Source organism: Balaenoptera borealis, assembly GCF_965194805.1.
Source record: "Balaenoptera borealis genome assembly, chromosome: 11".
Taxonomy (NCBI): domain Eukaryota; kingdom Metazoa; phylum Chordata; class Mammalia; order Artiodactyla; family Balaenopteridae; genus Balaenoptera; species Balaenoptera borealis.
Window position 1 is genome coordinate 1,164,713 of NC_138868.1, and position 24,253 is coordinate 1,188,965.

At 43.2% G+C, this 24,253-nt stretch overlaps 1 protein-coding gene across 1 annotated transcript; it reads right to left on the reverse strand.

Annotated features, from left to right (window-relative positions):
- On the reverse strand, window positions 1–23,587 carry LOC309605877 (uncharacterized protein; the record flags this gene model as incomplete). The annotated part of the gene is made up of 4 exons (XM_082342196.1): window positions 1–116; window positions 18,544–18,978; window positions 19,181–19,234; window positions 23,439–23,587. 4 exons carry the CDS (start codon window positions 23,585–23,587, stop codon window positions 41–43), a joined length of 714 nt encoding a protein of 237 aa, XP_082198322.1. The 3' UTR covers window positions 1–40.
- Between the last annotated feature and the right edge of the window lie 666 nt (window positions 23,588–24,253).

The following is a 24,253-nucleotide window of genomic DNA, read 5'->3' on the forward strand; positions in this document are numbered from 1 at the left end:
TCACCAAACAGTGAGACACCCAACGTCTGGGTTCCGAGCTTTAGATCTTGCACTGGAAGGAAATGGGGACACAGCAGCTGGACTGGGAGCCCCCACACGAGCCACAGCCCCCTTTGCTGGAGCAGGAAGAGGCTGGCACACAGCAGCGCACGGGCTTGCAGCGGCAGACGGGCACACAGCAGCTGGAGCCACAGCAGCCCATGGTTCCGGTGGGTGGAGGGTGGAGTAGGTCAGAGGAGCAGGTGGGGAGAGCAGGCAGGTGCTCAGGTGTGGAGCCTCCTGGGCCAGGAGCCTCTATATACCTGCCAGGGCAGGTGCTGGGTGCATGGTCACTTCCTTGTGACTGTTGATGCTATTTTTCTAAGCCCTGTTTTCCCCTTTGCTCTTGCCTTCCTCCTGGCTCAGGTGAGCATCCACTTTCTTTGTCTCCTGTCTGTCCTCTTCCCCTTTGTTTTGGCCCCTATAATTAGGACCTCGGCTCTAGGCTGCCAGGGCTCCCCTAGGAGCCCCAGGGCACTGGTCACCTGGTCTCTCTGCTGACCTCAGGTGACCTACGAACAACATGGTCCGCCCAGGGGCTCTTACCTTTGCTGTGCTCGCTTCTCCCTGACAGTGTTAATCTTACATGGGTGGAGTTTAAAGGTCATGCATGGTCTTTACTGGAAACAATAAAAGCTAGAGAAGAAAACAGATTGCCCATAATCCTGTCACCTGAAGATGACTTTTTGGTTGATTTCTAGGCATGAATAAGTATGTCAGTATTTTTGCCTCACTTTACCCGAGACTTTGTCAGCTTTCTGAGGGTACCCTTTCCTTTAATATCCAAATAAGAATGGTCTAGTTCCCATCATGGTATTTAGAAGAAAATCCCTTCCCCTCCTTGAGTATTTCTGAACCTCACAGGTGCCTCTGGTTCCTGTTCTTTCCTTTCTCCACTCAGACCATTCCCTCCTGAGGGTACTTCTTTCAGCTGCTGGTCTGTCTCCCTCCTCAGCCTTGCTCCGTGAGAGAAAGAAGGTTCCTCTCTAAACACCAAGGCGCGGGCTTCCCTGGTGGCACAGTGATTGAGAATCCGCCTGCCAATTCAGGGGACATGGGTTCGAACCCTGGTCCGGGAAGGTCCACATGCCGTGGAGCAACTGAGCCCGCACACCGCAACTACTGAGCCCGTGTGCCGCAACTGCTGAGCCTGTGTGCCGCAACTACTGAACCCACATGCCTAGAGCCGTGCTCCGCAACAAGAGAAGCCACCACAATGAGAAGCCTGCGCACTGCAATGAAGAGTAGCCTCCGCTCGCTGCAACTAGAGAAAGCCTGTGCACAGCAACGAAGACCCAATGCAGCCATAAATCAATCAATAAATAAAAATTAAAAAAAAAAAAGCTTTAAGCACCAAGTTGTTGCTGATACAAGGCTACTTTGTTGAAGGGATGGTTCTAAGCCCTGAAGAGGGCATAAGAGGATTACTTCACTGAAAAGGAAGACTTAAGCCTGAGTCCCAGACATCACTGCTCCTGAATCCTCTCGGGCACCGGCTCCTGCTGGCCACCTTCCTCCTTGGGCCGCCAACCCGGCTGCCCTTGGCTGGACATCTTCCCTTTTGCATGAGAATTCCCCTCCTTTCCTTCCCTTTTCTTTCAGTCTCTATCTCTGATTCTGGCCCTGACAAGGGATCCTGCGAATTACATGATGATCTTGGTAGAGATGCACCTTTCTCCTCATGAAGTTAGCCTTTTACTTGATTACACAGTGAAGTTCACTAACCAGTCTGCAGTACCCGTGTTTGGTTGTGCCCTTACCTCAGGGCTTCCTAGTAAATGGTCAGGTGGTGACCTCTACATCCATCTGGTTTGACTAGATTTCCTGATATGGAACCATCCTTGCATGCCTGGAATAAGCCCAGGTTGGTCACAGTGTGTGTTTTATTTTGATACACTGTTGGATCCTGTTGATTAATATTTTAAAAGTTTGCATCTCTCGTCAGAAGTAAAATTTGGAGGGGATTCTAGGAAGATGGCAGCTTGAGTTGTAGTACCTTTCCTCGACTGCCAACTTTGATTCCAACCCATGTGAGGGTTGGCGGGGAGGGAGCTCATGCATGGGGTTGCAGATTAAGTTTCAGGCTTTCCTTGAAACTCGGCTTAATGAGAACTTGGGAAAGAGTCATAGACCCTGGCCTGGGGAAGGATTGGGATGTAGTGGGTCTGGAGAAGGACTTGGACCACAGAGAACCACAGAGTAGAGTGGGAGTCAAGTCAAGTGTCCTCACTCTTTGTCCCCAAGGAGGTAAGAAAAAGGAGGGATGGGTCCTCTCGACTCCTGGAAGAGCAGTGGACACATTGGGGAGCAGAGAGGATTCCACCTGACGGCCTGACGGCGTCTGACCCTTGCCTTGTGCTGCATGATGGTCCACGGGGCCAGAGCCCAGGTTGCCTCCCCCATCTTGGGAGGGTGCAGCCAGCACAGATGCCCTAGCAGGTGGAGTGGGCACCACGGGGCAGCAAGAGGTCTTACATCACACTTAAGGGGCGACAGAGTTGGAGGAATGAGGAGATTGGGCACCAGCTCCTACTAGAATGGAGTTTCTGGTGGAGTTGAATGACAAGTAAACAAAACAAAATGAAGAGTAGCTTAGGTGAGTCAGATGTGCTCACATACACACACAGATTTAAAAACATTTAATACGCTTTATTTCTTTGGAACAGTTTTAGGTTTACAGAAGAAATGGAGTGAAAAGTACAGAGGATTCCCATATACACCCTTTACCCACCCAATTTCCCATAGTTTTAGCATTTTGCATTAGTGTGGTACATTTGTTACAATTGGTGAGCCAATACTGATGTATTATCATTTAACCAAAGTCCATAGTTTATCTTTTAAATTTATTTTTTATTTTTTTATGTATTCAAAAAAATCAATTTATTTTTGGCTGCGTTGGGTCTCAGTGGAGGCACGAGGGCTCAGTAGTTGTGGCGCGCAGGCTTTGGTGCCCTGCGGCATGTGGGATCTTAGTTCCCCGACCAGGGATTGAACCCGCGTCCCCTGCATTGGAAACGCAGAGTCTTACCCACTGGACCACCAGGGAAGTCCCCATATTTTACTTTAGAGTTCACTCTTTGTGTTGTACACTCTGTGGGTTTTGAGAAAAGTGTAACGACACGTATCCATCATTATGGTATCATATCGAATAATAGTTTCACTGCCCTAAATATTCCCTGTGCTTCATTTATTCATCTCACCTCCTTACTGCCTCGCCCCCCGCCCGCAAAACCCTGATCTTTTTACTGTCTCCACAGCTTTGTCTTTTCCAGAACGTCATGTGGTTGGTATCATACAGTCCGTCAACTTTTCAGATCGGCTTCTTTCACTTAGTGGCATGCTTTTAAGGCTCCTCTCTGTCTTTTCATGGCTCGATAGTTCATTTCTTTCTTTCTTTTCTAAAACATGTTTATTGGAGTATACTTGATTTACAATGTTGTGTTAGTTTCAGGTGTACAGCGAAGTGAATCAGTTATACATATACATATATCCACTCTTTTTTAAAGATTCTTTCCCCATATAGGCCATTACAGAGTAGTGAGTAGAGTTCCCTGTGCTACGCAGTAGGTCCTTATTAGTTATTTGATCATTTCTTTTTAGCACTGAATAACATTTCATTGTCTGGATGGACCACAGTTTATATTTATCCACTCACCTACTGAAGGGTATCTTGGTGGCTTCCAATTTTTGGTCATTATAAATAATGCTGCTATGAACAACCATGTGCAGGTTTTTGTGTAGACAAACATTTTCCACTCCTTTGGGTAAATACCAAGGAATGTGATTGCTGAATAGTATGGTAAGAGCATGTTTAGTTTTGTGAGAAACTGCCAAACTGTCTTCCAAAGGGGCTGCACTATTTTGCATTCCCACCAGGGTGTATAGAGAGATATCTCATTGTCATTTAAATTTGCAAATCCTGAACGCGCTATGACCTGGGGCATCTTTTCATGTGATTATTTATCATCTGAACACCCTCTTTGGTGATGTGTACTTTCAGATCTTTCCCCCACTTTTAAATTGAGTTGTTTGTTTTCTATTCTTGAGTTTTAAGAATTCTTTGTATATTTTGTTATTTATTTATTTATTGGCTGCGTTGGGTCTTCGTTGCTGCGCAAGGGCTTTCTCTAGTTGCAGTGAGCAAGGGCTCCTCTTCGTTGCGGTGCGCGGGCTTCTCATTGCGGGGGCTTCTCTTGTTACGGAGCACGGGCTCTAGGTGCGTGGGCTTCAGTAGTTGTGGAACGTGGGCTCAGTAGTTGTGGCACACAGGCTTAGTTGCTCCGCGGCATGTGGGATCTTCCCAGATCAGGGATCGAAACTTTGTCCCCTGCATTGGCGGGGGGATTAATTTTTTTTTTTAACATCTTTATTGGAGTATAATTGCTTTATAATGGTGTGTTAGTTTCTGCTTTATAACTAAGTGAATCAGCCATACATATACATATATCCCCATATCTCTTCCCTCTTGCGTCTCCCTCCCTCCCACCCTCCCTATCCCACCCCTCTAGGTGGTCACAAAGCACCGAGCTGATCTCCCTGTGCTATGCAGCTGCTTCCCACTAGCTATCTATTTTATATTTGGTAGTGTATATATGTCTATGCCACTCTCTCACGCTGGGACAAAGTGAGAGAGTGGCAGGCAGATTCTTAACCACTGTGCTAGCAGGGAAGTCCCTCTTTGTATATTTTGGATACCAGTCCTGTATCTGAGATGTGTTTTGGAAAGGTTTTTAATTTTTCCCCCAGGCTGTGGCTTGTCTTTTCATTCTCTTAATAGTGTTTTTGCAGAGCAGACGTTTTTAATTTTAACAAAGTGCGGCTTAGTTTTTTACAGATCATGTTTCTGATGTTTTGTCTAAGAAGTCCTCACTCAACCCAAGGTCACCAGATTTTCTCCCCTTATCTTTTAGGAGTTTTATAGTTTTGTGGTTTATATTTAGGTCTATGATCCATTTTGAGTTAATTTTTGGGAAAGGTATAAGTTCTATGTCTATATCCATTTTCTTTTCTGCTGTGAACATTTGTGTACAAGCTTTTGTGTGGACATATGTTTTCATTTCTCTTAGTTATAAACCCAGGAGAAGAATTCCTGGGCCATATGATGACCTGATGTTTAGCTTTTCAAGGAACAGCCGGATTGTTCTGAACCAGTTACATTCCCAGCAACAGTGTATGGAGGGTCCAATTCTTCCACATCGTTACCACACTGACCTTCTTTATTATGGCCATCCCGTGGGTGTGCAGTAGTATCTCATTCTGGCTTTGATTTAAATTTCCCTGATGACTAACGATGTTGCAAATCTTTTCATGTGCTTGTTGGCCATTTCTATATCTTCTTCAGAGAAATATCTATGAAGATCATTTGCCCACTTAAAAAAAAATTAATTATTTATTTTTGGCTGCATTGGGTTTTTGTTGCCGCACGCAGGCTTTCTCTAGTTGTGGTGAGCGGGGGGCTACTCTTAGTAGCAGTGCGCGGGCTTCTCATTGCGGTGACTTCTCTTGTTGCTGAGCATGGGCTCTAGGTGTACAGGCTCAGTAGTTGTGGCACATGGGCTTAGTTGCTCTGCAGCCTGTGGGATCTTCCCGGACCAGGGCTCAAACCCATGTCCCCTGCATTGGCAGGCGGATTCTCAACCGCTGCACCACCAGGCAAGTCCTGCCCACTTTTTATTTGGGTTATCTTTCTTTTTATTTTTGAGTTGTAAGAGTTCTTTATATATTCTGGTTACTAGACCCTTCTCATATATGTGATCTGTAAATATTTTTCTCATTCTGCAGGTTGTCTTTTCACATTTTTGGTCGTGTCCTTTGATGCACAAAATTTTTACATTTCAATGAAGTAAAGTTTATCTATTCTTTTCTTCTGTTGCTTGTGTTTTGATGTCATAGCTAAGAAACCATTGCCAAATTCAAGGTCACAAAGATTTACCCCCATGTCTTCTAAGAGTTTTATAGTTTTGACCTCTTAATTGTAGGCCTTTGATCTCTTTTGAGTTAGGTATTGTATATGGTGTAAAGTAAGGCTCTAACTCATTCCTTTGCATATGGAGGTCCAGTTTTCTCAGCACCATTTGAAAAAAAAATTATTTATTGTATTTATTTATTTTCCTTATTTTTTTGGCTCCATCAGGTCTTAGTTGTGGCACAAGGGATCTTTGTTATGGTGCACGGTCTTTTCGTTGCAGTGCTTGGGCTTCTCTCTAGTTGTGGCATGCGGGTTTTCTCTCTCTAGTTGTGGCATGCGGGCTGCAGAGAATGTGGGCTCTGTAGTTTGCGGCACGTGGGCTCTCTCATTGAGGCATGCGAGCTCAGTAGTTGTGGCGTGCGGGCTTAGTTGCCTCGCAGCATGTGGGGTCTTAGTTTCCCGACCAGGGATCGAACCCGAGTCCCCAGCATTGGAAGGTGGATTCTTTACCACTGGACCACCAGGGAAGTCCCTCTCAGCACCATTTGTTGAAGAGACTGTCCTTTCCTCACTGATCTTGGCACCCTTGTCAGTAGTCATTGGCCATATATTGGGTTGGCCAAAAAGTTCCTTTGGTTTATAAGTAAAAGTAAAAGACACATTTTTCATTTTCACCCAGAACTTTATTGAACAACATATTCACCATTTTGTTCTACTACCTTCTGCCATTTTTCAGGCAACTTCATAATTCCATCTTCCCAAAACTTTTCATCTTTTTGAGCAAAGAACTGTTCCAGGTGCCTTTTACAGTCTTCCAGGGAAAGGAAATTTTTCCATTAAGAGAATTTTGTAAAGACTGAAATAAATGGAAATCCGAAGGTGCAATGTCTGGTGAATATGGAGGATGAATCAGAACTTCCCAGCCACGCTGTAACATTTTTTGCCTTGTCATCAAAGAAACATGTGGTCTTGCATTATCCTGATGGAAGATTATGCGTTTTCTGTTGACTAATTCTGGACACTTTTCGTTGAGTGCTGCTTTCAGTTGGTCTAATTGGGAGCAGTACTTGTTGGAATTAATCGTTTGGTTTTCCAGAAGGAGCTCATAATAGAGAACTCCCTTCCAATCCCACCATATTTACAACATCACCTTCTTTGGATGAAGACCGGCCTTTAGTGTGGTTGTTGGTGGTTCATTTCGCTTGCCCCACGATCTCTTCCATGCCACATTATCGTACAGTATCCACTTTTTATCGCCCGTCACAATTTGTTTTATAAACAAAATGTTTTCACTACATTTAGGTAGAGAATCGCATGTGGAAATACAGTCAAGAAGGTTTTTTTTGCCTCACTTATGTGGAACCCAAACATCAAAGTGATGAACATAACCAAGCTGGTGCAAATGATTTTCAGTGATTAATTTGGATATTTTGAGTATGTTGGCTATCTCCCTCGTGGTATAATGTTGATTTTCTAAATTAATGTCTCGATTTGATCGCTCTCAACTTCAACTGGTCCACCTGACCGTGGAACATCGTCCAGCAAGAAATCTCCAGCACGAAACTTCGCAAACCACTCTTGACACGTTCGATCAGTCACAGCACCTTCTCCATACACTGCACAAATCTTTTTTTGCATTTCAGTTGTGGTTTTACCTTTCTTGAAATAATAAAACATAATATGCTGAAAATGTTGATATTTATCTTCAATCATCAATATTAAAATGGCTACACAATAATTCACCAAATTTGAAGTTTTAAAAAAATGAACGCTGAGGGACTTCCCTGGTTGCACAGTGGTTAAGACTCTGCCTGCCAATGCAGGTGACACGGGTTCGAGTCCTGGTCCGGGAAGATCGCACATGCTGTGGAGCGACTAAGCCCGTGCGCCACAACTACTGAGCCTGCACCCTAGAGCCCACGAACCACAACTACTGAAGCCTGCACGCCTAGAGCCCCTGCTCTGCAACAAGAGAAGCCACTGCAATGAGAAGCCCGTGCACCACAACGAAGAGTAGCCCCCACTCGCCATAACTAGAGAAAGCCCGAACGCAGCAATGAAGATCCAACACAGCCAAAAATAAATAAATAAATAAATAAAAGTAATAAAATAAAAGGAGAGAGGGAAAAGATAAAATGAAAGTATTAAAAAAAATGAACGCTGATATGACAGCTGTCACAATACCATCTAACAAAATTGTCTCAAATGAAGTTAAAGATAACTAAGTGCTACTAGAGCCATCTTATGGAAAAAAACCGAACGAAACTTTGGCCAACCCAATATATGAGGATTTATTTCTGGGCTTTCTTTCGATTCTGTTCCATTGGTCTATGTGTCTGTCCTTATGCCAGTACCACACTGTCTTGACTAAAATAGCTTTGTAGTAAGTTTTGAAATCAGCAAATGTGAGTCCTCCAACTTTGTTCTTCTTTTTAAAGATTGTTTTGGCTGTTCTGGATCCCTTAAGTTCCCATATGAACTTTAAAATCAGCTTGTCAGTTTCTTCAAAGAAGCCAGCTGGGATTCTGATAGAGGTTTCATTGAATCTGTAGAATAATTTGGGAAGTATTGCCATCTTAATAATATCAAGTCTTTGTGTTTGTCAGCTCGAGCTGCCATAACAAAATACCATAGACTCGGTGACTTAAACAACAGAAATTTGTTTTCTCACAGTTCTGGAGGCCAGAGTCCAAGATCAAGGTGCCAGCTGATTCAGTTTCTGGTGAGAGCTCTCCCCATGGGCTGCAGATGGCTGTCTCTCACTGTGTTCCCCACAAAGCCTTTCCTTAGCATGTGCATGACTGGGGGTGGGGGGAGAGAGAGAGACAGAGGGAGAGGGAGGGGGAGGGGGAGGGAGGGGGGGAGAGAGGGCTCTCTGCTGTCTCTTTTCATAGGGACAGTAATCCTATAGGATCAAGGCCCACCCTTGTGACCTCAGTTAACCTTAAGTACTTCCTCAGAGGCCCCACTTCCAAATACAGCCATACTGAGGGTTAGGGCTTCAACGTATGACTGTCGGGGGCACATAAACATAACAAAACGTGTGCTGTCTTTCAATGTATTTAGATCTTCTTTAATTTCTTTCCATGATGTTTCGTCATTTTCAGAGTGCTTGTTCCTTTGTTAAATTTACGCTGAAGTAATTTACTCTTTGTGGAACTGTGGAATTGCGTGCTCAATTTCAGATTGTTCATTGTGAGTGAATCGACATACAGTCAAGGTTTGTAGGTAGATCTTGTATCCTGAAAACTTGCTGGGGTCTTTTATCGGTTCTAAGATCTGTAGCACATTAACAGCTCTTAAAAATTCACCAGTAGAATACAAACAACCGGGTAGAAAATAGGCGATTCACTGAAGAGAAGATAGAAATGTTCAATAAAAATATGAAAAGTAGATCAAATTCCCTGGTAGTCAGATAAAAGCAAATTAAAGTAAGAATGAGATATTTTATATCTACCACTCTGGTAAAAATTAACGAGAATGATAGCACCTATTGCTGGTGAAACTGGGGAAAAGGGTACGCTTATACATTTTTCCTGGGAATATAAATTGTTACAGCTTACTTTTTTGAAAGCATCAATTAATACAATTAGGTAATATCAACACAATTAGCCTTGAAATTGTTAAAAATAAAAGCAAATATAAACACACACATATATATTTTATATTTATGTTAGCATTGGCAAAAAAAGTACCACCAAATTGGAAACCAATAATAATTCCCTGTACGAAGATTAGATTAAGCCATACCAGTTGAATGGGAGACATTTCCCTGAGGCACTGGTTAGTGATAAATGTAGATGCAGAGAAATGAGCATAATAGGATCCTGGTTTTGTTACAAACAATACAAAATATCTCATGTGTGTTTTGGGTATGTCCCTGAGGTGGGGGTAGCATGGTGGTTGGGTGGGATGGGGGAATGGTAGGAGGCAGGCCAAGAAGAGGACAATATAGAAGTGAGTCCCATGTGTGTTACGTGCTCCTGCTATGTGAAAGGTATGCATGTATAGGCATACAAACCACGAAAGAGTCAGACCTACATCTACCTCCTAGGACGGATATCCACGATACATGTTTTGGTAGAAAAAATCAAGTTGCTTACAAAGAAACGTGAAGAGTATAATTCTATTCTATTCCGTTAAGATGTTATGGAAAAACCCGAACGAACTTTTGGCCAACCCAATAACTGGTATATGCAGAGGGTAGTTAAAATGCACCCATCAGCAGTGCTTGATGTGAGAGCTTGTGTGCTTTTCTGTGAATATCCACAGGGTATTTTCCTATTTCAAAGTGGACATACCAGTAAATCAAGAAACCCACTACATTATTTGAGAGGCTTTTGCATCAGGGGTACAGTTAATATCTTATTAGGCCCAAGAGAGTGGTTCCCAGGGTTCTGAATTTCATGGATCTATAAAATTTTACAAGACGGTGCTAAGGACCGGCTTACTGTTGACAACTTTTAACTTTGCTGACAAGGACGTGGAAAAGCACCCACCACTGACATCAGTGTCAGGTAGGGAGATTTTAGCATTGATCATGAGCAAAGGTAGAATCTCAGTGTCAAGTTTAGCTCTTTGCATTGAACCTTTTTTAACTTCATGAAAAACAAACTTTTCCTCATTATTCTGTGCGTGGGGAGAGTTTTGTCATGAACTGGAACCCGTCTGCCTCTGGCCTTGGGAAGCATCGCTGCTGTAGACTGAGGTGGAGCAGGACCGCCATCTTCATTTGCGTCCCTGAGTGCCTAGTGGTCTTCCGCGTGGCATCTGGGTTCGGCATCGCGATGCTGTGGCCCCGGGCTGCACGCTCGTCCTTCCAGCCTTCCCTCCCATTTCCACGGCACCTTCTAAGCCCCTGGCATCACCCGCTGGCTGCTCACATGTTTCCTGTCTGCCTCTCTCGACTGGACGGTCAGGACCTGGAGAGCAGGTCCTTTATGCTGTTTGCTGCTGTTTCCTGAGTCAGAACAGGGCCTGGTATCCAGCAGGTGTTGAATAAGAGCTCGTGGAGTCAGTGAAGGTTTGCAGCCTTTTCTGAGAACCTGAGATGCTTCTCTCCTGAGAGACCATGGGTCCCAATGTCTAGAATGTCTTCCTTTAGGAATTATTTAGAAGATGTGGATCATTTTATCATTTATATGTTATTTTATTTTATTTTTTTAATAGATCTTTATTGGAGTATAATTGCTTTACAATGTTGTGTTAGTTTCTGCTGTAAAACAAAGTGAATCAGCTATACATATACATATACCCCCATATCTCCTCCCTCTTGCGTCTCCCTCCCACCCTCCCTATCCCACCCCTCTAGGTGGTCACAAAGCAACAAGCTGATCTCCCTGTGCTATGCAGCTGCTTCCCACTAGCTATCTATTTTACATTTGGTAGTGTATATATGTCCATGCCACTCTCTCACTTCGTCCCAGCTTACCCTTCCCCCTCCCGGTGTCCTCAAGTCCATTCTCTATGTCTGCGTCTTTACTCCTGTCCTGCCCCTAGGTTCTTCAGAACCATTTTTTGTTTTTAGATTCCTAGCATACAGTATTTATTTTTCTCTCTCTGACTTACTTCACTCTGTATGACAGACTCTAGGACCATCCACCTCACTACAAATAATGCAATTTCATTTCTTTTTATGGCTGAGTAATATTCCATTGTATATATGTGCCACATCTTTATCCATTCATCTGTCAATGGACACTTAGGTTTGTTCCGTGTCCTGGCTATTGTAAATAGAGCTGCAATGAACATTGTGGTACATGACTCTTTTTGAATTATGGTTTTCTCAGGGTATATGCCCAGTAGTGGGATTGCTGGGTCATATGGTAGTTCTATTTTTAGTTTTTTGAGGAACCTCCATACTGTTCTCCATAGTGGCTGTATCAACTTATACTCCCACCAACAGTGCAAGAGGGTTCCCTTTTCTCCACACCCTCTCTAGCATTTATTGTTTCTAGATTTTTTGATGATGCCCATTCTGACCGGTGTGAGGTGATACATTATTGTAGTTTTGATTTGCATTTCTCAAATGATTAGTGTTGTTGAGCATCCTTTCATGTGTTTGTTGGCAATCTGTATATCTTCTTTGGAGAAATGTCTATTTAGGTCTTCTGCCCATTTTTGGATTGGGTTGTTTGTTTCTTTGATATTGAGCTGCATGAGCTGCTTTTATATTTTGGAGGTTAATCCTTTGTCAGTTGCTTCATTTGCAAATATTTTCTCCCATTCTGAGGGTTGTCTTTTCGTCTTGTTTACGGTTTCCTTTGCTGTGCAAAAGCTTTTAAGTTTCATTAGGTCCCATTTGTTTATTTTTGTTTTTATTTCCATTTCTCTAGGAGGTGAGTCAAAAAGGATCTTGCTGTGATTTATGTCATGAAATGTTCTGCCTATGTTTTCCTCTAAGAGTTTGATAGTGTCTGGCCTTACATTTAGGTCTTTAATCTATTTTGAGTTTATTTTTGTGTATGGTGTTAGGGAGTGTTCTAATTTCATTCTTTTACATGTACCTGTCCAGTTTTCCCAGCACCACTTATTGAAGAGGCTGTCTTTTCTCCATTGTATGTTCTTGCCTCCTTTATCAAAGATAAGGTGACCATATGTGCATGGGTTTATCTCTGGGCTTTCTATCCTGTTCCATTGATCTATATTTCTGTTTTTGTGCCAGTATCATACTGTCTTGATTACTGTAGCTTTGTGGTAGAGTCTGAAGTCAGGGAGCCTGATTCCTCCAGCTCCGTTTTTCTTTCTCAAGATTGCTTTGGCTATTCGGGGTCTTTTGTGTTTCCATACAAATTGTGAAATTTTTTGTTCTAGTTCTGTGAAAAATGCCATTGGTAGTTTGATAGGGATTGCATTGAATCTGTAGATTGCTTTGGGTAGTATAGTCATTTTCACAATATTGATTCTTCCAATCTAAGAACATGGTATATTTCTCCATCTGTTTATGTCATCTTTGATTTCTTTAATCAGTGTTTTATAGTTTTCTGAGTACAAGTCTTTCGCTCCTTAGCCAGGTTTATTCCTAGGTATTTTATTCTTTTTGTTGCAATGGTAAATGGGAATGTTTGCTTAATTTCTCTTTCTGATTTTTTGTTGTTGGTGTATAGGAATGCCAGAAATTTCTGTGCATTAATTTTGTATCCTGCAACTTTACCCAATTCATTGAATAGTTCTAGTAGTTTTCTGGTGTCATCTTTAGGATTCTCTATGAATAGTATCATGTCATCGGCAAACAGTGACAGTTTTACTTCTTCTTTTCCAATTTGTATTCCTTTTATTTCTTTTTCTTCTCTGATTGCCATGGCTAGGACTTCCAAAACTATGTTGAATAAGAGTGGTGAGAGTGGATATCCTTGTCTTGTTCCTGATCTTAGTGGAAATGCTTTCAGTTTTTCACCATTGAGAATGATGTTTGCTGTGGGTTTGTCATATATGGCCTTTATTATGTTGCAGTAGGTTCCCTCTATGCCCATTTTCTGGAGAGTTTTTATCATAAATGGGTGTTGAATTTTGTCAAAAGTTTTTTCTGCATCTATTGAGATGATCATATGGTTTTTATTCCTTAATTTGTTAATGTGGTGTATCACATTGATTGATTTGCATATATTGAAGAATCCTTGCATCCCTGGGATAAATCCCACTAGATCATGGTGTATGATTCTTTTAATGTGCTATTGGATTCTGTTTACTAGTATTTTGTTCAGTATTTTTGCATCTATGTTCATCAGTGATATTGTTCTATAATTTTCTTTTTTGTGATATCTTTTTCTGGTTTTGGTATCAGGGTGATGGTGGCTTCATAGAATGAATTTGGGAGTGTTTCTCCCTCTGCAATTTTTTGGAAGAGTTTGAGAAGGATCGGTGTTAGCTCTTCTCTGAATGTTTGATAGAATTCGCCTGTGAAGCCATCTGGTCCTGGACTTTTGTTTGTTGGAAGATTTTTAATTACAGTTTCAATTTCATTACTTGTGATAGGTCTGTTTATATTTTCTAATTCTTCCTGGTTCAGTCTTGGAAAATTGTACCTTTCCAATAATTTATCCATATCTTCGTGGTTGTCCATTTTATTGGCATATAGTTGTTTGTAGTAGTCTTTTATAATCCTTTGTATTTCTGCAGTGTCAGTTGTGATTTCTCCTTTTTCATTTCTAATTTTATTGATTTGCATCTCTCCCTTTTTTTCTTGATGAGTCTGGCTAAGGGTTTATCAATTTTGTTTATCTTCTCAAAGAACCACCTTTTAGTTTTATTGATCTTTGCTGTTGTTTTCTTCATTTCTATTTAATTTATTTCTGCTATGATCTTTATGATTTCTTTCCTTCTACTGACTTTGAGTTTTCTTTGTTCTTCTTTCTCTAGTTGTTTTAAGTGTAGGGTTAGATTGTTTATTTGAGATTTTTCTTGTTTCTTGAGGTGAGATTGAATTGCTATAAACTTCCCTCTTAGAACTGCTTTTGCTGCATCCCATAGGTTTTGGGTCATTGTGTTTTCATTGTCATTTGTTTCTATGTATTTTTAAATTTCTTCTTTGATTTCTTCAGTGATCTCTTGGTTATTTAGTAGCGCACTGTTTAGCCTCTATGCATTTGTGTTTTTTACAGTTTTTTTTCCCTGTAATTGATTTCCAATCTCATAGTGTTGTGGTCAGAAAAGATGCTTGATACGATTTCAATTTTCTTAAATTTTCTGAGGCTTGATTTGTGACCCAAGATGCCACAAATGACATCTGGAGAATGTTCCGTGTGCACTTGAGAAGAAAGTGTATTCTACCACTTTTGGGTGGAATGTTCTATAAATATCAATTAGATCTATCTGGTGTACTGTGTCATTTAAAGCTTGTGTTTCCTTATTTATTTTCTGTTTGGATTTATCTGTCCATTGGTGTAAGTGGGGTGTTAAAGTCCCCTACTATTATTGTGTTACTGTCGATTTCTCCTTTCATGGTTGTTAGCATTTGCCTTATATATTGAGGTGCTCCTATGCTGGGTGCATAAACATTTATAATTGTTATATCTTCTTCTTGGATTGATCCTTTGATCATTATGTACTGTCCCTCCTTATCTCTTGTAACAGTCTTTATTTTAAAGTCTATTTTATCTGATACGAGTATTGCTACTCCAGCTTTATTTTGATTTCCATTTGCATGGAATATCTTTTTCCATCCCTTCACTTTCAGTCTGTATGTGTCCCTAGGTCTGAAGTGGGTCTCTTGTAGACAGCATGTATATGGGTCTTGTTTTGGTATCCATTCAGCCAGTCTGTGTCTTTTGGTTGGGGCATTTAATCCATTTACATTCAAGGTCATTATTGATATGTATGTTCCTATTACCATTTTCTTAATTGTTTTGGGTTTGTTTTTGTGGGTCTTTTTCTTCTCTTGTGTTTCCTGCCTAGATAAGTTTCTTTAGCATTTGTTGGAAAGCTGGTTTGGTGGTGCTGAATTCTCTTAGCTTTTGCTTGTCTGAAAAGCTTTTGACTTCTCCATCGAATCTGAATGAAATCTTTGCTGGGTAGAGTAATCTTGGTTGTAGGTTTTTCTCTTTCATCACTTTAAGTATATCCTGCCACTCCCTTCTGGCCTGCAGAGTTTCCACTGAAAAATCAGGTGATAACCTTATGGGGATTCCTTTGTATGTTATCTTTTGTTTTCCCTTGCTGCTTTTAATATTTTTTCTTTGAATTTAATTTTTGTTAGTTTGATTAATATGTGTCTTGGTGTGTTTTTCCTAGGGTTTATCCTGTATGAGACTCTCTGTGCTTCCTGGACTTGGGTGACTATTTCCTTTCCCATGTTAGGGAAGTTTTCAACTATAATCTCTTCAAATATTTTCTCAGACCCTTTCTTTTTCTCTTCTTCTTCTGAGACCCCTATAATTCGAATGTTGGTGCGTTTAGTGTTGTCCCAGAGGTCTCTGAGATTGTCTCCAATTCTTTTCATTCTTTTTTCTTTATTCTGCTCCTCGGCAGTTATTTCCACCATTCTGTCTTCCAGCTCACTTATTCGTTCTTCTGCCTCAGTTATTCTGTTATTGATTCCTTCTAGTGTATTTTTCATTTCAGTTATTGTGTTGTTCATCTCTGTTTGTTTGTTCTTTAGTTCTTCTAGATCCTTGTTAAACATTTCTTGTATTTTCTCAATCCGTGCCTCCATTCTATTTCTGAGATTCTAGATCATCTTTACTATCATTACTTTGAATTCTTTTTCAGGTAGATTGCCTATTTCCTCTTCATTTCTTTGGTCTTGTAGGTTTTTACCTTGCTCCTTCATCTGTGACATATTTTTTTGCCATCTCATTTTTTTATGTGTGGGATTGTGTTCCTCTCTTACTGGTTGTTTGGCCTGAGGCTTCCAACACTGGAGTTTGTAGGCTATTGGGTAGAGCTGGGTCTTTGTGCTGAGACGAGGAACTCTGTGAGAACTCACTCCAATGAATAGTCCCTGGGGTCTGAGGTTCTCTGTTTGTCCAGTGGTTTGGACTCAGAGCTCCCACCGCAGGAGCTTTGGCCTGACCCCGGGCTCATGAACCAAGATCCCGCAAGCCACGTGGGGTGGCAAAAAAAAAAAAGAAAGAACAATAACAAAGTAAAAAATAAAATTAGAGTAGGAAACTAACAGATATGTTAGAAAGAATATAAAAATAAAAATACAGATGAATCAACAACCAGAAGGTATGTCAGTACCACAGTAGTAAAAAAGAGGAGGAGGGAAAAGAAAAAAAAGAAAAATCGGGGCGAAAAGGCCTTGGCTGTGGAGGGCAGGGCCTAAGCAAGGGTGAGGTTTGGGTGGTGGGTGGGATCTATGCTCAGGACCCACAGGGCTGGAAAAGGCCCTGGGGACTGTGGGGGGTGGGGCTTAGGCTCAAGGAACAGAAGGGGCCCAGGCATGCCCCCCACCCCTGGTCTCAGAGGGCAGGGACCTCACCTGGGAGCCCAGCAGGCTTCCTGGGCTCGAGTGGGTGGGGCAGATACCCTCCTCTCCTCTCCTGGTCCTCTGGTCTGGGAGGGCCCCTCCTGCCTGCCTCACCTGATCTCCTCGGTCTCACTCCTATGCCCCCAGGACCAGTGAAGCTTGGGGAGGGAGGTGGCCTTGGAGGGCAGGGGACCAGCCTGGGAGCTCAGTGGGCTCCCGAGCCTGAATGGGCCGGGCGATTGCCCTCCACTCCTCTCCCACTCTTCCCAGAGAGTCCCTCCTGCCTGCCTCTCCTGATCTCCCCTGCCTCAGGGGCGCCGATCCTGTCTGGCCTCCACTTCTCCTCCCCCCTAAGTCCCCCTACGTCCTACTGGTTCACTTTTGGGGTTCCTCCCATCTTCCTGGGCGTCAGAGTCCCCCACCAGAGGCTGGCAGGCGCCCTAGTTGTGGGGAGACGCTAACTCTGTGTCTTCCCACACTGCCATCTTGATTCCGCCTCCTGTATGTTATTTTAAACCATGTTTTTGAATCAACATAAGAAACGTGTAGTTTAAAAAGGCAAATGAGATAAGCTCAGATTCTCCTAAGAGACTGGTCCTGACTGTGTCAGAGCAGGAAGGAGCCCCAGCCAAGCAGAGAAACAGAAATATTATGCAAGGTCCCGAGTGCACAGAAGCTGAGAAAAGGCTGTGTCCTGGCAGGTCCTTCCTGAACAACAAAATCGTCCTTTCAGGTGGCAAGGATGCACAGGTGTCTGTGCCCTCCACCTGCCGCCCACCGTGTGGGTGGAAGACTTTCTCACATCACCAAGTCACACTGGCTGTACTTTTAGGTACCTCCTGAGTTCTTGCTTCTATAAATAATGATCTGACTCACAGCCTTATTATGTTTTTTCTGGGGAATAACCAGGAATTGTTCCTTAGGACACATTCTGAGAAAACGTGTCTCTCAAAAAGGCGATGCAAGTTAAACATTTGTAAATATCATGAAACTTCACCAGTTTTCACTCCCGCTGGGTGTTTGCTAGGTTTTGCATCTACAAAGAATGTAAAAAAGAATCACAGTGAGCCCCAGGCTTGTGTTGGAGAATGTGTTTATTTAGGGGCTCTTCAGGGTCTGGAGCAGACCTTGGCAGACAGAGGAGAGTGAGCAGATGTTGGGGGGGGCAAGGCCCAGGGAAGAGGAGAGATGGTTCGGGGGTACCTGGCGGCCCCAGGGCAGGGGGGGCGTTAGCTCCCTCCTGGGGGCCCTGACCCAGCACAGCTCAGGTGTTACAGGTGGAGCAGAAGAGAGGTGACGGGGACAGGGAGATAGGTAGGTCTCTGGCGGTAACAGCACTAACTGATGCTTGGAGTTCAGTGAGGAAAGCGGTGGGTGTTTCTGGCTCAAACCCCGATGAGCAGCAGACACAAGGGAAGAGACAAGGAGGAAGGGCCTTCTGGAGTAAGAGTGGGGGAGGGACTCCAAGATGGGGGCAGAGCACGAGGTGGCCCTTCGGCTCTGTCAGGATCCAGAGTCTCAGGTGATGCCTTTCCTGATAAAGATGGACAAGGCTCTGGGCTCTGAGGATATGGGGTGTCTCACTGGTCATGGCCATGGGAGCTCAGATTGGAGCCACTTGTAGGGGGGTCCGAGGTCAGAGCCTCAGATCTTGTACTGGCAGCAAATGGGGACACAGCAGGTAGACTAGAAGCAGCCACATGAGCCACAGCCCCCCTTGGAGCCCCCACAGGAGCCACAGCCCCCTTTGCCACAGCTGCAGCAGGAACACGCTGGCACACAGCAGCACACAGGCTTGCAGCAGCAGATGGGCACACAGCAGCTAGAGCCACAGCCTCTGGAACAGCCACAGCAGCCCATGGTTCTGGTGAGTTGAGGGTGGAGTAGGTCAGAGGAGCAGGCGGAGAGAGAGGGTGGGTGCTCAGGTGTGGGGCCTTCTGGGCTAGGAATCTTTATATACTTGCCAGGGTCAAGCTGACCACATACTGGCTTCCTACTTCCTGTTTGTGCCATTTCTCCAGGGCACATTGAGTGAGTGTGTGTGTGTGTTTGGTGTGTGTGTGTGATTGTGCACATGCACGATTCTTGTCCCTGGCCTCTCATTGGCTCTGCCCACCATCCTCTTTCTCATGTTTCTAAATTTAACCTCTTGCCATTTTGTTTTGCAGCTATTATTCTTTTTGGTTGTTTTGCAGTTATTAATGGAAAGTAATTTCCAGAATTTTTAGGTTTTCTGGAATTTTCTAGGAATGGGACACTTGCAGTTCTTAGGTGTGTGCTGTTCTCTCTACTGAGCACCAAATGAAGCCCAGACCCTCACTTACCTGAAGGTGCCTTTGATGCCCCGTCTCTCCCCAGGAGTCTCCATCACCATGTAGCTCAGGGTAGAGGGGAGACAGCCCCTGTTTACTCCTGATTCTAGGATCCCCTCTTTTAGGGATTACTTAGGGAATCTTAATTTCTAAATAAACTTTCTGGTTTACTTTATTATTCATCTGCCATCTTAAAGTAATTTTAAAATTGTGATAAAACATACATAGCATATAATCTACCATTTTAACCATTTTTAAGTATACAATTCAGTGGCATTATGTACAGTCATGATGTTGTGTAATCATCACCACCATCCATTTCCAGATTTTTTTCTTCACTCCAAACAGAAACTCTGTCCCCATTAAGCAGTAACTCTCATTCCCTCTCCCACCAGGCCTGGTGGTTTTGGGTCTGATTTCTGTCTCTATGAATTTGCCCACTCTAGACATTTCATAACAATGGAATAATAACAATATTTGTCCTTTTGTGTTTGGCTGATTTCATTAAGCATAATGTGTTCGAGGTTCATCCATGGTGTAGCATATATCAGAACTGCATTGCTTCTTATGGCTGAATAATATTCCATTGTGTGTATAGATCACTTTTTTTTTTTTAACCCATTTATCTGTTGAACACTTGGGTTATTTCCACCTTTTGGCAATTGTGAATATGCTGCCAGAATGAGAGTGTACAAACAAATACCCGTTTGAGTTCCTACTTTCAATTCTTTTGGGTATATACCTAGATGTAGAATTGATGAGTCACACGGTAATTCTGTATTGGTTACCGAACCAAACTTGAGTCCACTTGCCCAACACACAGCAATGCAAATCTACTGACACTGGGTTGTGATGAAGAAAAGTGCAGCGTTTACTTCAGGGCACCAAGCAAGGAGAACGGGCAGCTCATGTTCAAAAGACCTGAACTCCCCCATGGCTTTCAGGGAAGGGTCTTTTTTTAAAAATTAAATAAATAAATAAATAAATAAATTATGTTTGGCCATGGCTTGCAGGATCTTATCTCCCCGACCAGTGTTTGAACCCACACCCTCAGCAGTGAAAACGTGGAGTCCTAACCACTGGACTGCCAGGGAATTCCTGTGGGAAGGGTCTTTAAAGACTCTGTGAGCGAGGGGGTCACAGGGTGGGTGATCAGCTTATGCACAATTCTCTGACTGGTTGATGGTGACGTAACAGGGTGATGTTTCAAGACTCTCAATCATCAACCTTTTGGTTCCAGCTGGTCTGGGGCTTCTGTGCTGGTGGTCAGCATGCAGTTAACTTTTCCCACCTGGTGGGGGTTTCAGTATCTGCAAAACAGCTCAAAGATATGGCTCAGGATATTATCTATAGCCCTTAAGGAAGAACTAAAGTCCTTGACCTTGTTTTATGGCTAAACTCTTATTTTGTCTTGCTTGACTGTTTTCCTTTGTTTCTACATTTTCTCACCTCTCTGATTAAATTAGCTCTTTGGAACATAGGGAAGGCCTAGGAGGCTAAAACTTTTCTACAAACAAGAGGCAGGGGACATGAGATGGGGGGGGGTCTGTACTTGGGAATTGTTGTTATTGATTATTTTGGATTTTCTACACATGTGATCATGTCATCTGTGAGCAAAGACAGTTTTATTTCTTCCTTCCAAGTCTGTATACCTTTTATTTCCTTTTCTTGTCTTATTGCATTAGCTAGCACTTCCAGTATGATGTTGGAAAGCAGTGGTGAGACAGTAGTACATCTTTGCCTTGTTTCTGATCTTAGTGGGAAAGCTTTGAGTTTCTTACCATTAAGTATGATGTTACCCGTAGGTTTTTGTAGATGTTCTTTATCAAGTTGAGGAAGTTTCCCTCTATTTCCAATTTCCTGAGAGGAAATCGTTGGCAATCACCATCAGACAAAGTTAAGTTTGTATATTTCAGATAAAAGCCCATTTCAGATATACAATTTGCAAACATTTTTTCCCAGTCTGTGTTGTCTTTTCACTTTCATAGTGATATTCTTTGAAGCACAAATGTTTTTAATTTTGATGAAGTCCAATTTATCCATTTTTCTTTTGTTGCTTATGCTTTTGGTGCCATATCTAAGAATGCTTTGCCAAATCCAAAGTCATGAATATTTACACCTCTGTTTTCTTCTAAGAGTTCCATAGTTTTAGCACTTAAATTTGGGTCTTGGGTCTATTTTTAGTTAATTTTTGTGTATGGTGTGAAATAAGGGCCCAACTTGATACTTTGGCATGTGGGTATCCAGTTTTCCCAGCACCATTTGTTGAAAGACTCTTCTTTCCCCATTAGATAGATCCTTCCCCACAAGTTTACTTGGCTGATGGTGATCACCAGTGAATGATGCTGGGTCAGTGTTCCTGAGCCCAGAGGGAACTGGGCTCGGTGTTCCTTGCCCCTGGAACACACTGATCCTGTCTGCAGAGCCCTCCCTGACACCTACTGCCCTTTTGGTGATTGGCTGTGCAGTCTTTGTGTTTCCTGCCAGTGTTCTTGGCCTGTGCCACTCTTGTCCCTCCAAAGATTTTTGTAACTTTGAGTTTGTGGAAGACAGGATTGGGTCTCACAAAAGGTTTCAGGCTCCTCATGAAAAGTTTCCCACTCTTCTTTGGTGTTGACAATGCCAGCAGTTCCTGGAGGAGCAGCATATTCGGAAAACTACACTTAGAAGTGAGCTCTTTGCTTAGGGCCAGAGGTGCCTGCTCACCTCATGGTGTTGTATCTGGCAAAACCAGGCAAGTGATTTTTCTCTGACATCCAACATTGGGCTTGATGTGATCTATTTCTTCATATGACTTAAGAACATCTGCATAATTTCTTTTCATTTTTGTGTTTTGCTTTTGATTTGAGGTGGGAAAGTGTACCTACCTTAAAAGTTTACAGCTCATTGAACTTTTGTACCGTGTAACCACCACCCATTTCAGAATAAAGAATGCTCATAGTGTCCCAAATCTGCATATTTTTTAAAAGTTTATTAATTTTTAAAATGAAAAATAAAAAGATTAGGGACTTCCTTCGTAGTCCAGTGGTAAAGAATCCGCCTTCCAATGCAGGGGTCATGGGTTTGACCCCTGGTCGGGGAACTAAGATCCCACATGCCGCGGGGCAACTAAGCCCACGTGCCACAACTACTGACCCCGTGCGCCTCAACTAGAGAGAGAAAACCCGCACACCACAACTAGAGACAAGCCACAACGAAGATCATGCAACTAAGACCCAACACAGCCAAAAAAAAAGATTAAGGAAACTCTACCTCATCCATCTCTTGGGTTGGGCACACATGGTTGTGATCACATGCTTATAACATTTTGTGACTTTTTTTCATTACTTAATAACAAAACCACATCCCCAGGTTATAAAGATCCCACAGGCATTTGTACTGGTTGTCTGCACAACCACCCAAAGAATATATCATAAGTCATATAAACAAGTCTCAGTCATTCAATTTTAGGTGGTTGCTACTTTCATCCTCTTAGAAATAACTTTGTGTTAACTGACCTTGTCCACAAAATTTGTGAGCATCCAGTATCCTTTCCTCTGGATAAATACTGAGAACTCAAGATACAGAATAAAAAGGTGAACATGTACTACATTTTAGTAAATATTGCCAACACACCCTGGTTTCTGCTACCACTGATGGTGCACCAGACATTTAGAAATGTTTCTTCTGAGAAAGGCTGTGAGAAAAGAACCATAGTGAGACAAGGCTTGTTGTTGAGAATTTATTTAGAGACTTCACAAAGTCCAGAATAGAATTTGCTAGACCAAGAATCAGAATGAGCTGGTGTCAGGGAAGAGCGGAGGGGTATTTAGTGGATCTGGGCCCCCAGACTCTGGGCGGTGAGCGCCAGCCCTGAGGTTCTATGAGAATCAGGACCCAGCAGTAAGAGGCCAGGAAGGAGATGGTTAGAACAGCTCTGTGCCCCATTCGGAGCATGATGGGTGGGTTTTCTGTGGCTTAGCCCCCGAAGAGCCTGCAGATGGTAAAGCTCAGTGGGCAGGAGGAAGATTCTTCTGAGTTATGAGTGCGTCAGTGAGTCCGCAGATGGCTCAGAAAGTATGAGGGGGACCCCCTTCTCCATCAGGATCTCTGGGCCTGAAGATTCAGACTGCATCACTCCTGGAGAGGATGGACCGAGAAGTGTGCGCTGGGGGTATGGGATGTGTCACCACTCATGGCCAGGGAGGCTGGATTGGCTGGAACCACCTGAGGTCTGTGGTCGGCATCTCAGATCTTGCACTGGCTGCAAATGGGGACAGAGCAGCTAGACTGGGAGCAGCCACATGAGCCACAGCCCCCCTTGGAGCCCCCACAGGAGCCACAGCCCCCTTTGCTGGAGCAGGAAGAGGCTGGCACACAGCAGTGCACGGGCTTGCAGCAGCAGATGGGCACACAGCAGCTGGAGCCACAGCAGCCCATGTTCCGGTGGGTGGAGGGTGGAGTAGGTCAGAGGAGCAGGTGGGGAGAGCAGGCAGGTGCTCAGGTGTGGAGCCTCCTGGGTTAGGAGCCTCTATATACCTGCCAGTGTTTATACTCAACACATGATGACTTCCTCTTATGTGTTTACTTATTTCAAATGCACAAGTGTTATTCTTAAACTCTTTGCCGTCCCATGAGCTCCCAATAGCTCAAGCTGAGGTCTGCTTCTCTGGTTTCTAAATGCGGCCTCTTCCTCAAGGTATTTCTCTTTGTAAACAGAGCCTCAGCTCCCGGCTCAGGGAGCCCCTGAGATCCGGTCACCCGTGGGCAGTGAGTCACCATCTTTGGCTTTCCAGTTTCTGCTCATTGATAAAAATCCTCTGTCCCCGGCTCTAATGTTTATATTTCTCTACTTCAAAATCAATTGGTGTCATTTCTGTAAATAAAAGTATTGAGCAGAAAAATAAGACTACTTACCTGCATCCAAACTACCAGTCTCAATATTTTGTTGAATTTGAAAAGCAAGATTTGAAGCACTTTGCTTTCAGTGTGTCCTGACTTTTCCTCCTTTTCTCATTTCCTGCCCTCCCTCCTCTTGGCTAACCACCCCCCAAACAGGAATTAGACCCGGTATTCTTTCTCTTCATGGGACCCGGCTTCACAAAT